We start from the raw sequence: 14,089 nt of genomic DNA on the forward strand, positions 1-14,089 counted from the left end.
GTGGATTTTCTCCAGTGTGGCATCTCTCTATCTGTGTTGCACCCATTATTGTCAGACTGCATCATTTCCGCAGCATCTCACTGGTCAACAGCTTTAAGATGGGTTCATCACAGTAACTATACAACGTTCAGAAGCAGATGCATTGACAGCTGCAACAACATCTTGTCACTGAGCATTCAATCATTTGTTAGCAACACCCACACAGAAAATGTTGAGCATGCATTTGTGAGCAAATTTTTGAGCAAACTAGCCAAAGTTCTCTGCTTCAAATCATGGGATCAATCTACAGTTTCCTGAGGGATGGTAAATAAAATATGTTCTGGATCATTCAAGAGTAAAATACACAGAAAAAAAAGAAGATTTTTCGAAGTTGTAAATAAAACAGGGATTATTGGTGTAGGTTTTACAAGAAAATACAATTTCAGCCTTTCAACATCAAAATTGTCAGTGTACATTATGAAAAATACCATGGTGCAGTGATGGAAAAAATACAGTAATCTGACAGATAACATGGTGCCAAGTTGATGTACCATGGTACCAAATTCAAAGAATACCATGGTACATGTTCAAAAAAATGTAGTAATACATGTACATTTTTAGTGTGTCAATTACAAAACTCTAAACAGACTATAATAAACTTTGCTAAGCACTCCTGGAATTATGAAAAAATGTCTCTGTCAGCGGCAGTGGATTTGTGGTTATGCTCGGGGGAATAAATAAATAAACAAAGGCATTACAAACAAAATTAATTACAAGAGGAGGCGAGTAAATAAGCTGCCACACCTCTAGTTCAATTAAGAGTCGTTTGTTCGTTTTGAAGTGTCGTTAGTCATGACAGACAGCTCAGGCAGATGGGCTTCTTAAAGTTACAGTAGTTGCATTATTTATTGTTAGTTGCATAGAGTTTGTCACAAAAAGACGTGTGAGCCAACACGAGGGTCCCTCTCCATCTCGCTAATTAGATACCGATCTGTCTTTCATACACGCACACAAAAACAGACTCACAAACATACCGTAGATCAGCCAGACAAACTCAATCACATGCCTCATACCTGTCAAGGTTAAAAACAAACGAATTCCCAGATAAATACGCACCATTCAGAGTCATTAACTACGCACACACAGCCGATCACAATTTGGCTTATTAGGCAGTCATGTCATAACCAAGGAAAGACGATATTGCTCTCTGCTGTTAGATTAAACCTTCTCGTTCCTTCTCATCTCTTTCTGCTGCTTTTGCTTTTATATTTATCTGAATAGCATCTATGAGCTGGACCGTGGGCAGAACAACATGGGGACTTTGATGACGGATGACAGAGAAAGTGGCGGTCCCTCAAGACTCTACCGTGTTCTGATGAGTTTCCTTCAGGCAATAATTAAAGAAAGCTGAGGTAAACACATTCCCTCCAGTGCTGGGATGACTAACTAACAAAAAGTAGAGATGCTACTGACTTAAAAGAGAAGCTCTGTCATTATTTACTCGCTCTCATGTCATTCCAAACCTGTTTGCTGTTATTTTTTTCCAAGGAAAACAGTGAAGTTGAAAACATTTTTGAAGAATCTTCACAAAGCTCTTTCCATACAATGACACTGCTAGCACAACAACATTGTAAAAGTGTTGTTCTGTGTACACTACTGTTCAAAAGTTTGGATTTTCACGTTTTTTTTTAAATTTATTTTTAAGTATCTTCTGCTCACCAAGGCTGCATTTATTTGGTCCAAAATACAGTAAAATATTAATATTTAGAAATATTATTACAATTTAAAATAGCAGTTTTCTATTTGAACATATGAATGCACTTTTGAACAACTTAATGCATTCATGCTGAAAAAAAAATACTGACACTAAACTGTTGTACACTAGTGTATGTCTTTCCAGGTAAGTGTTTATCAATAACACTATAGGTGCTTATAAGTAACAATATCAATCTCTTTCGTTATTTTTCATCTTTTAAAAAATACTATTCTGAACTCAGAATATGCTGTTGGTTAAATGAACCTGAATTACAGCTATATTTCTAAGGTTCAAGCTGTAGGAACTTACTACTAAATGGCATCATGACATTACTTTTCAATAGGGATGCACTTTTTACCACTTTTTCCAGAACAAGTCTGATACTTTTATCTGTAGAACTTGCAGATACCGAGTACCGATATCTGTATTTTCAATGCATTTTTAGTTTTAAAAAATATTGGGCAGAGAAACCAAAAGAATATGAATCAAATAAGTTGGCTTAGAAAATAGATATAACCTTCAGTTATTTTCATGCCTAATTATGCCTGTTAAAATGTATTGTAGGAGCTACTGTTACTTTCACTGTTTATATTAATGCTCTATCATATTGTATCTTTAATTTAATAGCACAGTGAATATTTAGAGCTGCTCCAGCAGGGCTTAACAAGTCAAGAGCAGTGAGTGATTTTACTCTTTGTTTTTTGATGTTAGATTAACATTGAGGACAAAGACAGGCAGTAGGTTTATTAGGCTGCTGTCACTTTAAGAGCTGCGCGTATCCAACATACTATTACACATGTGTTTTCTTTCTCAACTGTTAACTATTTAATTTGTCATGATGTTGAAGCTTTACGAATCTTTTGCTTCGAATCAGTGGTTTGGAGCGTGTATCAAACTGCCAAAGTCATGTGATTTCAGTAAATGAGGCTTCGTTACGTCATAAGTGTTTTGAAATTTCAATGGTTCACCACTGGGGGGCATGACTTTGGCAGTTTGATACACGCTCCGAACCACTGATTCGAAACAAAAGATTCGTAAAGCTTTGAAGATTCATGAACCAGTGTTTTGAAATCGCCCATCACTAGATACTGTTGAATAAAGTCGCTATTTTGTTTTTTTGGCGCACAAAAAGTATTCTCATCACTTCATAACATTAAGGTTGAACCACTGTAGTCACATGAACTGTTTTAAATACGTTTTTAGTAGCTTTCTGGGCATCTGAAAGTGTTAATTGTCTTGCTGGCAATGGAGGCCTCACTGAGCCATCGGATTTTTATCAAAAATATCCTTATTTGTGTTCCGAAGATGAACGAAGGTCTTACGGGTGTGGAACGACATGAGGATGAGTAATTAATGACAGAATTTTCATTTTTGGGTGAACTAACCCTTTAAAGTGTCAAAAACATTTATAAAGTTGAAGTATTTCCACAATATTTCTAAATGTCTTTTTTAAATTTCAGCTGTGGTTTCTAGAATGATTTTAAAACATTACTGTCTACAACATTACCTGAATATAACAAATAAAAAGGGCTTTATGGTTGCTGGTTAGTGACCATCTGTGAAACTCAAAAAACACCATAAACGTGGTCATAAACGTAAATGTACTTTAAAAAATTCTAACACAAATAAAACAACATACAGGTTTAGAACAACATGAGGGTGAGCAAATAAAAGTCAAATGTTTTTATTTTTGGGTGAACTACTCCTTTAGAAAAGATACAGTAGCGTGACAATAGATCAGCTGTTTTCAAAATAATTTGTCTTGTCTAGTAACAAGCTAGAGGTGACTTATCATCACAAAATGCTGCAATGCTGTTTTTTAAAGTATTGAGCAGCTTTAGGGCCGGTTCACACAGAACGCATTTTTCCATTTCACTGTGCTACTTTTCCATTGTTTTCTAATGTAAAAAACACATTCTGTGCAAATGGCCCCTTACTTGTTAATTATAATCAAAACTTAGTAACACTAAAACACGCTTTACTACTAAAACATCCTACGTATTACTGGAAAGAAAGCTGCAGAGCCAATGAATCAATTCAGACAGTTTATGTAAATGAATCAGTTCAAAAAGGAATGATTCACTGAATCAAGAAGTCTCCTTTTCAGTTAAACATTGCTGTTTATCATGTTTTCAGCTTTATCTAAAAAAGAATCTTTTGTCGTATTTAGCGTAAAGTTGTTCAAAACTATTTAACTTTAATGCGATATCATAATAAGTTTCATTCAGTTAAAAACCATCAATGTTTCTGAGCCAAAGAAACACTCATCTGATTAAACTGTACAATCTAAACGTTTATTTTGTAGTGTAGCTAAATACTTTTACAAAAAGGCTAGTTTTTAGATGAAAACGCTTTTTCTCTATGCTAAAACATGCATCACAGGGACCCGTCAAAGTCAAAGCAGAACTCTACGGTCAGCGTCCAACCGTTGGCGTTCGCCCACAGGGTTAGTGTTAATACAATCTGCATAATGCTAAAGCATTTTGTGTGATACTCACACAGCTTTCTGGTCACAGAAGTCCCACGGAATTCACTCAAGCGAAAAAGTTCAAACAAAACCCGCCAATGTGAGATGACAGTAGCTGTAGTTGGAGATGCCAAGATTTTGAGCCCGGATCGCTCCCTGAAGTAGGCTTCAAGCGAGGTAGAGAAAAGCTGGCAAGCCTTTCTGCTGGGAGACTCTACTGATTGAAACCAAGAGAAATTACCCTGCGCACACCTCCAGCAACTCACTATACTAATGCGAAAATGCCGTATACCACAGCAAACATCTCTTATTAGCCGTTAACGAGAGACTCCGTGACCTCAAGTGAACAAAACCTTCAAAATGTGTACGTTTTGTGGGCCTCGGCGAAGACGAACAAAGGTCACATCAATCATGGCATTATAAGAGCGTGGGCTGCAACAGCCGCATGGCAAGTAGCTAGTAAACTGTCTTTATGCATGAAATCAGAAGCTAATCTGATTAAACGGCATGAAGAGTGAAACAACAGTTCATGCTTTTCTCGTTCCTTGAACTAATTCTCCAGAATGCCATTCATCTCGACTCAAATAGCAAGCTGACGCCTTTTATTTCTTGCCCACAACAGACTTGACAGAGCCACGGGCTTAATTCAGCCCATTGCTCAGAGTTTCTCATTTGCATAATGAAAGAGAAAATTAGCAAGGAGAAGAAGAGCAGCGACCAAATGAAGCAATCTGGCAGCGTGAGCGAAATGGAAATGCAAGTGATTTGAATGCGGATTTCGCCCCCCCTTGTTCGCAGCTTCTACCTTCACAACAGGTGCCGTGGCGGACGAAGGGGCTCCAGAGCGCTTGGCGGCGAGGTCGTTGCTGGCCGACGTGACGGCGATGGTCACGGGGGTGGGCAGGAGGGAAGGGATGACCGGGAGTGGGAGGAGTCCTGGACGGTTGTTGCCGTTGGCCACGGGCGGGGAGCAGGTGCTGTTGCCCACGCCATTGTGAAGGCCGCTGGCTCGGTCACGACGATCCCAGGGGCCTCGATAGTCTCTCTCAAAGCGGTGATGGTGTCGTGACATCACTTCCTCTTAGAGGATATGTGGCGCTGTCTGCAACAGAGTACACAAAGAGAGCGATAGCACTGATTATACCCTGTCAAAACACAGATAGAAATAGAATGCACCAAACAAATCGAGCTTCTTGGCAGGTTTGACGTGCAACACAACAAAACTTGCTGCGAACATCTCAATATCTGGCAGACAGTAGGTAAAAAAAGGCATCAGCCTTCAGCTGTGTGTAAAAAATAACACATGAGCATTTAATACTGATAAGAGTGCTCGCATATGAGTACAGCTCCTTTGTGTTCGGACAAGCAGTTGGAGACATCCGTGAGTGCAAGATGTGCCATCTTTGATCACTTTTCAGGCTGACCAAAGAAAGATTGTTTTGTTTTTACTTTATATTTTTAAACTTGTCAAAATAAATAAATAAATAAATACATTTAAAAAATTTAATAAATAATTGAATAAATAAAACAAAAAAACAAAACAAAAAAACTATTTAAATAAATTAGAATTTTAAAAAAACACAAAATAAATTAACTAAATTATTTTAATAAAATAAACAAATAAATAAGAATTTAATAAAATAAACAACATAATAAATAAAAATAAAACTAAATAAAAAAATTATAAAAAAAAAAAGATTGAATAAAATAAATAAATACATAAATACAGGAAGATTAAATACTTAAAACAAAAAAAAAAATGGGGAAAAATAAATAAACAAATAAACAATAATTTAATAAAATAAACAACCTAACAAATAAAATAAAAATAAAAATAAATAAAAACTGGGAAAAATCAATTTAAATAAATAAATAAATAAATATAGCCAGATTAAACAGTTCAAATTTAAAAAATAAATAAATAAACAAATAAGTAAGTATTTAATAAAATAAACAACCTAACAAATAAAAATAAAAATAAATAAAAGAAATGGGAAAAATGTATTTAATAAATAAATAAATAAATAAATAAATAAACAGCAAGATTAAATACTTAAAACAAAATAAAATGTAATAAAAAAATAAATATATACAACTCTAAACACTTCCAGACATGGACTATCACTGATTAAAATATGAAAATATTTATTGCTTCAAAGTATAATAACCAATATATATATATATATATATATATATGAATAAAGAGTAAACTAATCCTAAACCATTTTAACATTTATTGTATTAAAATTAATTCAAACAATTTGTACAAAAATTATGACCATCCCTCAGTTGCAGCATCACTTCCATTTTAGACTGGTTTCAAAAATAACATATGTGAGCCTTTAACAGAGATAAGCGTGTTCGCATATGATCAAGCACATGCACATGGCTTCTTGAAAAATTGCCCATCTACGTATTATAATCCCGACTCTGCCAGCATTTATAAGAGGAAAAATTAGTGTTTATTTACAAGACCCACAAGGAAAAACACAAGTTTACAGGAAAACTTGCACTCTTCCAGATGGTTAAGAGTTCCGTCCAACTATCCTGAGTTTTCTTAACGGCTAAAATTGTACAGCTCCAAGGCCTCATGATTTTAATTAATCTAATCACCAGTTTTATTGAGCTTTATTGCTGATAGCTGTGCAGGACACGATATGAGAAAACAATGAACCAGCACTGGTTTAGCTTTAGCGCTGCGTTAGCGACTATGCTAACCTCATTTTCCGTTATTTGCAGTGTCTTCTTTATCTTGTCGTCATCCTCCACAGACATCCACATGTAATAACTCTGGAGACCCGAGGTTGTGAGTAGCGTTATTAGTTTCTCTCTTTGTACGTGTGGGAACAGATTAAGCTGTTAGTAAAATAAGCCACTTTTGGCCGTTCTGCTGTTCTGCAACAAATTCAGGATTTATTGCGCTTTGGCTAGCTGTTTTATATTGGAGTCAGCTAAACAAGACAGAAGTGTGGAATGAGGTTTACTAGGGCTGTTGTTCAGTATTGTGGCTTTCGACCAAAAAGAGTACACAGCATGTGCTCAGAAGTAATCATGAAATATAAAGACCTCTCTTAATATTAGCTTATCAATAAAGAAGGGAATCGTAAGCAATTCAGTAATACTGAGGAAGAAAGAATGAAAAAAAAAAACGTTCCAAATTAGCCATTAACAAAACAAATGTCATGAATTGAAACGACTTGACAAGCACAGATTTCTTTCCCATATTTTCAATTAAAACAAGCTGTGACTACATATAAGTAAATAAAAACATACATGTAAAAACTTTTTCAGTGCTGCTGGTTCCAGAAGTATTTTTCCCACTCATTTCTCCCATAGGGATTTTCAGGAAGTCTTCGTTAAAGCGTTATAAGCTATAAACCAAGCCAATCAGCCAATCAGCAACATTACAAACTTTGATTTGAAGCAAAAAAAAAAAAAAAAAAGTATTTGAAAATCGGACAAAAAGACAAAGATATTTTAGTGATAGAAAGAACTACAACCCCATGAAGCATTGTGAACAGCACAATCGAATTAAAAACAATAGAGAAACATAAAACTACTCATTTACAAACATTGATTACGTATATAAAAACAATATATTTTAAGTTTATTGCAAAATATGCATAAATATTTTGAGAGTGTAGGGAGATAGACTTGATTATGTCATTCGCAGTGCTTCATGGGAATAATAATAATAATTCCAGAAATAACACTAGTTTGGTGACAGAGATCAGCCCACCATTCACAACACATGACTGCATTTCTACAGCAAATGAGATCTTGAATTCATCCTTTGTAATTACACTAAACTAAATCACACACAAATATAAGCACACACAAATAGAGTAGAGTACAGTACCCGCTAATGACACCACTGCCATAATTGCATCACACGTTAAAAGCAACACATTAATTATTCATGGCTTATAACAGATTGGCACTGTTACATAGACGCCTCTAACATTGTAGATTCACACTAGACACATGTGGATCATATCTGTGCATTGCCTTGCCATATTCTCTATATATTCCATTACATTACACATTTAAGGTAATATAATCTGATTACTTTTAGATTACTTTTGACTTAACTCGTTTATCACATTGATATAAATAGGATAATCTTGTACCATATTGATATAAAAATACAAAAAGAAAGACTATCAATGAATTAATAATTTACTGCCATTGTGAGAATAACATGTAATCATGTAATCAATAAAAAAGTAACTGTAGTCTAATTACGAGTATTTTAAAATGTAATATAATCTAATTACAAGTAGTTAATTTTTGATATCTGATCATGTAATCCAGATTATTTGTAATCAGCTACTGCATTAGGTTATTTTGGCCATCTATTTTATACGTTTGTCTATTTTACTGCATCTTATCTCTGATTGAATATTTTTTTACTAATACTAATTTATCTTCCAAGATTTCTATCAAACATGAAGTGTAAATCTGATGGGCTACAGCAGGTCTACAACAAGCTAGCAGCGGAAACTGACACTTATCAGTAAACCCTTTCTTTCAGATCACAATAAAGCAGTTGACCTGGAAAAACCAACTCACACAGTGTCTTTACACTGACAAACTACAGCAGCTCTGGCTTATTTTCAGTCTGCTGTGCATGCGAATCAACATTCACATGTGATCCGCTGTTGATCCACTGTCCTCTGTGTAAACACACAATATATTTGCAGCTTCATATGGGAGACACGCAGTGTAAAAACTGTTCTAGATAGGCAGCTTTAACCATAATATAATTGGCTTATAACGCTCATAATGGCTGCTGAAAACCCAGCTTTGCCATCACATAAATAACCGACTTTTTAAATATATATTATAATAGAAAACATTCATTTAAAAATATTACTATTATTAAAATTTATATTTTTCATTTACTCTATACAGTATATTATTATATATGATGATTTATTGTTATTTTTACTCATTATATATATATATATATATATATATATATATATACACAGTTGATATTTTTTATACTACATATATTATTTTATTTATATACATTTCTTTATATAAGGGTCAATGACGTGACGGGTAATTTTTTTGCCCAAAGGCCTTAATAATAATAATAAGTAGATAAGTCGTTGCTTTGTTATACGAAAGAATGTCATTGATGAATTTCATTAATGTTATTCAGAGTAACCAATATAAAGGGACCATTTTGGATCAAATCATGCGGTCAGTATCATGTGACAGGATGTGACATCATTCAGACACTTGCAAAGGACCACATGGTCGTGAAGCAAAGTAACTAACTTTCTCTTAACTATTTGAAAAATTTGTGTTTTCACTTGCGCATGTCCCGAAACATCAGGTCATTTGGTACAACCGCTATAAAACATAGAAAATGTTGTAATATTTTAAAAACTTGTACTATAAAATGTTTGATTGTTCTTTTGCTAGCTAGCTAGATATCAGCCTGTTAGCATTTTTTGAAAATATTGTCATTGGGTAAAACCGAAATTATAATATATATACGAAACATTTTACATATATATATGGGTCATTGACGAATAAGGTTTTTAAAAGTGTAAAAAAAACATAATGGAGATATAATTAATTTTGAAGTTTTATTAAGTGTTAACAATGAGATTATGTGGTTTTTATAATCAATTAACACTGCTTTTGTCATTTTTTACAAGATGGATAAAATTTGTCACCAAAAAAAGTTATTTTTAACCAAAATTTCGGTTTTACCGAATGACACTTTCCATAATATAATTGGCTCATATTGCAATGAGGAGGCCCATGCATACAGACAGACTCCCCTGTGCTGCACAGATATCCAGTGCACCAGTGGTTTTAATAAATGTTTCATGGTTTCATAAACACATGTGAATCAGGGCAAAAGAAATCCAGTTAATATAAGAGAGAGAGATGTAAAGAAAAGCAGCTAATATAGAATTGACTGACATTTCAATTGTAATAAGTGTAATGCTTTTAATAGGGCGATGGAGGCAGAACAAGACAGGCGAGTGTTTTATTTTTTTGGACAGAGGTGAGTGCAGGTTCCTGACGGGGAGCCTGATGATTAGAAGCGACGTTCAGCTGCACGCGTGAACGCTGTTAGTGAAGGCATGATTGGGGAAAAAAAGAGAGAAACAGAGAAGAGAGAATATCAGTGCTGTACAGTAAAATTTTAAAAAATAAAAGATACTAAATAAAACAGTAAAGCAGCAATGGGACTAATTAACCCAAAATAAAAAGTTGGTCAAAAGCAAAACACATGCAGAAGTTCAGGTAATGGCCACCATATCAAGAAAGAGTGATGGAAAGGATGAGAAGAGAGAAAGTGAGACGGGCCACAGGAGAGAGAGAAAAAAAACAGGAAGTGTGAGACAGGCAGCAAGAGAGTGAGACAGAGCAGTGAGAAAGACAAAACATACAGCATAATCAGTGGATATCAGTGGTCTGATTCTCAAACGAATGACTCTAACGAGTCGATTCTTTACAGTGAGCAAACAAAAACATACAACAAAACCAGTGCAGTCCAATTACAGAACAAAATGTCTCTCATGAGTTATTTTATGTGAATCAAATACATTTAGCACGATTAATGTAGTCATTTCATTTCTGAATGAATGACTCTAATGAACTGGTTCTTTTTAGTGAATCAAACAAATACAGCACAACCAGTCCAGTACAAACGATTCCCAAACAAATGACTTTAATGCATTGGTTCTTTTCAGTGAATTAAAAATAAAACACACACACACACACACACACACACACACACACACACACACACACACTGCAACCAGTGCAGTCCAATTGCAGAACGAAATGACTCAAATATTTAAGTTATTTTATGTGAATCAAATACATCCAGCATGATTAATGTAGCCTGATTCCTAATTGAATGACTCTAATGAATTGTTTCTTTTCAGTGAATCAAACACATACAGCGCAACCAGTCTTTAAAAGATTTTTTTTTTTTTTCAGTGAATTAAAAAAATCATAGAGTGAAATCAGTGCAGTCCAATTACAGAACAAAATGACTCAAATGAGTCAGTTATTTTATGCGAATCAAATGCATACAGAGCGAATGAATGAATGACTCTAACAAATTGGTTCTTTTCAGTGAATCAAACAAATACAGCACAGTCCAGTACAACTGATTCCCAAAAAAATGACTTTAATGTGACAACAAAGGTGATTTGATTTGATCTGATAATGAGTTGGTTCTTTTTAACTCCACAACAACTATATAAATTTATCCACTAACCTTTCAAAAACGTCCAGTTGATTTCTAAAAGTTGTAACTTTTACAAGTTGTGTCCGACTCCGGTTTGAACAATGTAAGGCTGAACGCCGTTACTGACAATCCTCATTTTGGCTGCGTGAGATTTTCTAGCTTTGTTGTTGTTGAGCAACCAAAGCATGAGCTGTTAAAGCTCCACCCTCTTTCTGAAAGTGGGCCGGGAGCAGCAGCTCATTTACATTTAAAGGGACACACACAAAAATGGCGTGTTTTTGCTCACACCCAAATAGGGGCAAATTTGACAAGCTATAATAAATGATCTGTGGTGTATTTTGAGCTGAAACTTTACAGACACATTCTGGGGACACCAGAGACTTAAATTACATCTTGTAAAAGGGGCATTATAGGTCACCTTTAAGGAATCCAGAGACATTAAGAACCAGTACTGAAAAAAAAACTTTATGATTTCCATGGCCAAGATGGAAAAAGTGAGACAGGCAATGCAACATACAGGCAGACTGAGAGAGAGAGAGAGAGAGAGAGAGAGAGAGAGACAGATAATGAGAATCAGACTGTTGAGAGTGACAGAGACAATATTTGAGTGAGACAGGCAGGGCACTGAGAGAATAAAACAGGCATGAGAGAGTGAGACAGACAACAAAGGAGTAAGACAGTGAAACAAGCAGTGAGAGAGTGAGACAGACAGACGGGCCGAACCTCAATACTTGACACTCCGGCTCTGTCAGTGCTGCTCCTGTCATCTGATGCTTTTTTTCTCCGTCTCTCTCTCTCTCTCTCAGATGCTGAGGGATTGTGAAAGGGAAGCACAGAGCGCTATAGTTTTTTAGGAAAAGAAACCCTTGAAACCGCTCCCATCAAAGCACAGAATCCTGACGATTGGAGTCAACGATGTTCTTCAACAGACTCACACTACTGGAGCGCGGCAGAGCACAGCTTGATGAGTCCTGTGCATTGTGCTTCCCGCGAGCGATAAACCCAAACATGAGCTACACGTTAAAAAAAATCCAGCAAAAGATTTACTGAAACACACACACACACGCTCGTGATTCACTACTGCCAGCTACGCCAGGACAACACAAGGCATCGTGAGTGAATTTTAAATAATCGCAGAGCCTGTCAGTACAGAAACAGCCAGGGGCGGCCGATGAACACTATCTTTAATTCCCCGTCTCAAGCTGAGGTAAGCTGTACTCTTTGGAGAGAGAGAGAAAGAGAAAAATCCACCAATAAAATAGAGGTGTAGGCAATTCTGATCATTCACACTGTAGCTCTGACAGCCCTGCGATTCACTCCGCATGTCTATTTTTAGAAGAACTTCGAAAGGCCATGGAGCAGGAGCAACTTAATTGAAGCGTGAGAGGAAAAATAAACTATGCGGTACAATACAAAAACAGAATAAGAATGAAAGGGAGGGAGGGAGAAAGAGAAGTCCGCACCGGACAAACACAGCAAGCCCAACATCACCTGCCTCCTTTTATTTATGAAGACTACGGCTGTCAATTTAATGCATTTATTCTGTGGGATTAATTATTAGGAAACCTGATGCAATTAATCATGCTTCTTTGATGCAGGTACATTTCATAAGGAATTTTTTTGACAACTGGAGCATCTCAAGCTTAAAGCATTTTCTTTGTCAAAAAATTGAAGAATTTTTTTTTTCTAATGCATTTAATACTTCTACATCTCATTTATTATATTTAATTAGATTTCGAATTTTAAGTTTAGGCATTTTGATTAGTTTAAACTGACTAACAAAATCTTTTTATATTTTATTACATTTACACCATTTGTCAAAGTAATATATATATATATATATTAATAGGCAAATACTTAAGAGTCTATGAATGGATCAATATTAGTGATTTTTATTTTTCTAGCATGTTATATGTTTGGCGACGGTTCTTTTAACCCTAAAAGATGGAGTGTGTAGCTTTTCATTTCTTAAACAACCATGTATTAAGATGTATTAAAATAGTCATATTCCAGGATGACAATGTCAAGATTCATCAGGCTCAAATTGTGAAAGAGTCATTGGGAGGGAGCATGAAGAATCATTTCACACATGAATTGGCACTGACCTTAAAGGGATAGTTCACCCAAAAATGAAAATTTGATGTTTATCTGCTTACCCCCAGGGCATCCAAGATGTAGGTGACTTTGTTTCTTCAGTAGAACACAAATGATGATTTTTAACTCCAACCGTTGCGGTCTGTCAGTCATATAAAGGAAACTCCATCTATAAGAGTAAAAAAAATCATGCACAGACAAATCCAAATTAAACCCTGCGGCTCGTGACGACACATTGATGTCCTAAGACACGAAACGATCGGTTTGTGCGAGAAACCGAACAGTATTTATATCATTTTTTACCTCTAAAACACCACTATGTCCAGCTGCCTCGCGCATCCGGTTGGTGAGGTCTGAACGCGCTCTGACGACGGAAGTGATGTCTTGCACTCATTGAAGTATAAGCGCGAGACATCACTTCAGTCATCAGACCTCACCAACCAGATGCGCAAGGCAGTTGGACATAGTGGTGTTTTAGAGGTGAAAAATGATATAAATACTGTTCGGTTTCTCGCACAAACCGATCGTTTCATGTCTTAGGACATCAATGTGTCGTCACGAGCCG

The 14,089-nt window shown here is 35.5% G+C and overlaps 1 protein-coding gene across 1 annotated transcript in view; it reads right to left on the minus strand.

Annotated features, from left to right (window-relative positions):
• LOC127502513 (kelch-like protein 29) overlaps window positions 1-14,089 on the minus strand; it is a 269,801-nt gene that overhangs the window by 177,040 nt on the left and 78,672 nt on the right. The window contains 1 exon segment of the mRNA XM_051875482.1: window positions 5,008-5,304. Within this exon segment, the coding sequence (XP_051731442.1) occupies window positions 5,008-5,274 (267 nt within the window). The 5' untranslated portion in view covers window positions 5,275-5,304.

Source organism: Ctenopharyngodon idella, chromosome 20 (assembly GCF_019924925.1).
Source record: "Ctenopharyngodon idella isolate HZGC_01 chromosome 20, HZGC01, whole genome shotgun sequence".
In the NCBI taxonomy this organism is placed as follows: domain Eukaryota; kingdom Metazoa; phylum Chordata; class Actinopteri; order Cypriniformes; family Xenocyprididae; genus Ctenopharyngodon; species Ctenopharyngodon idella.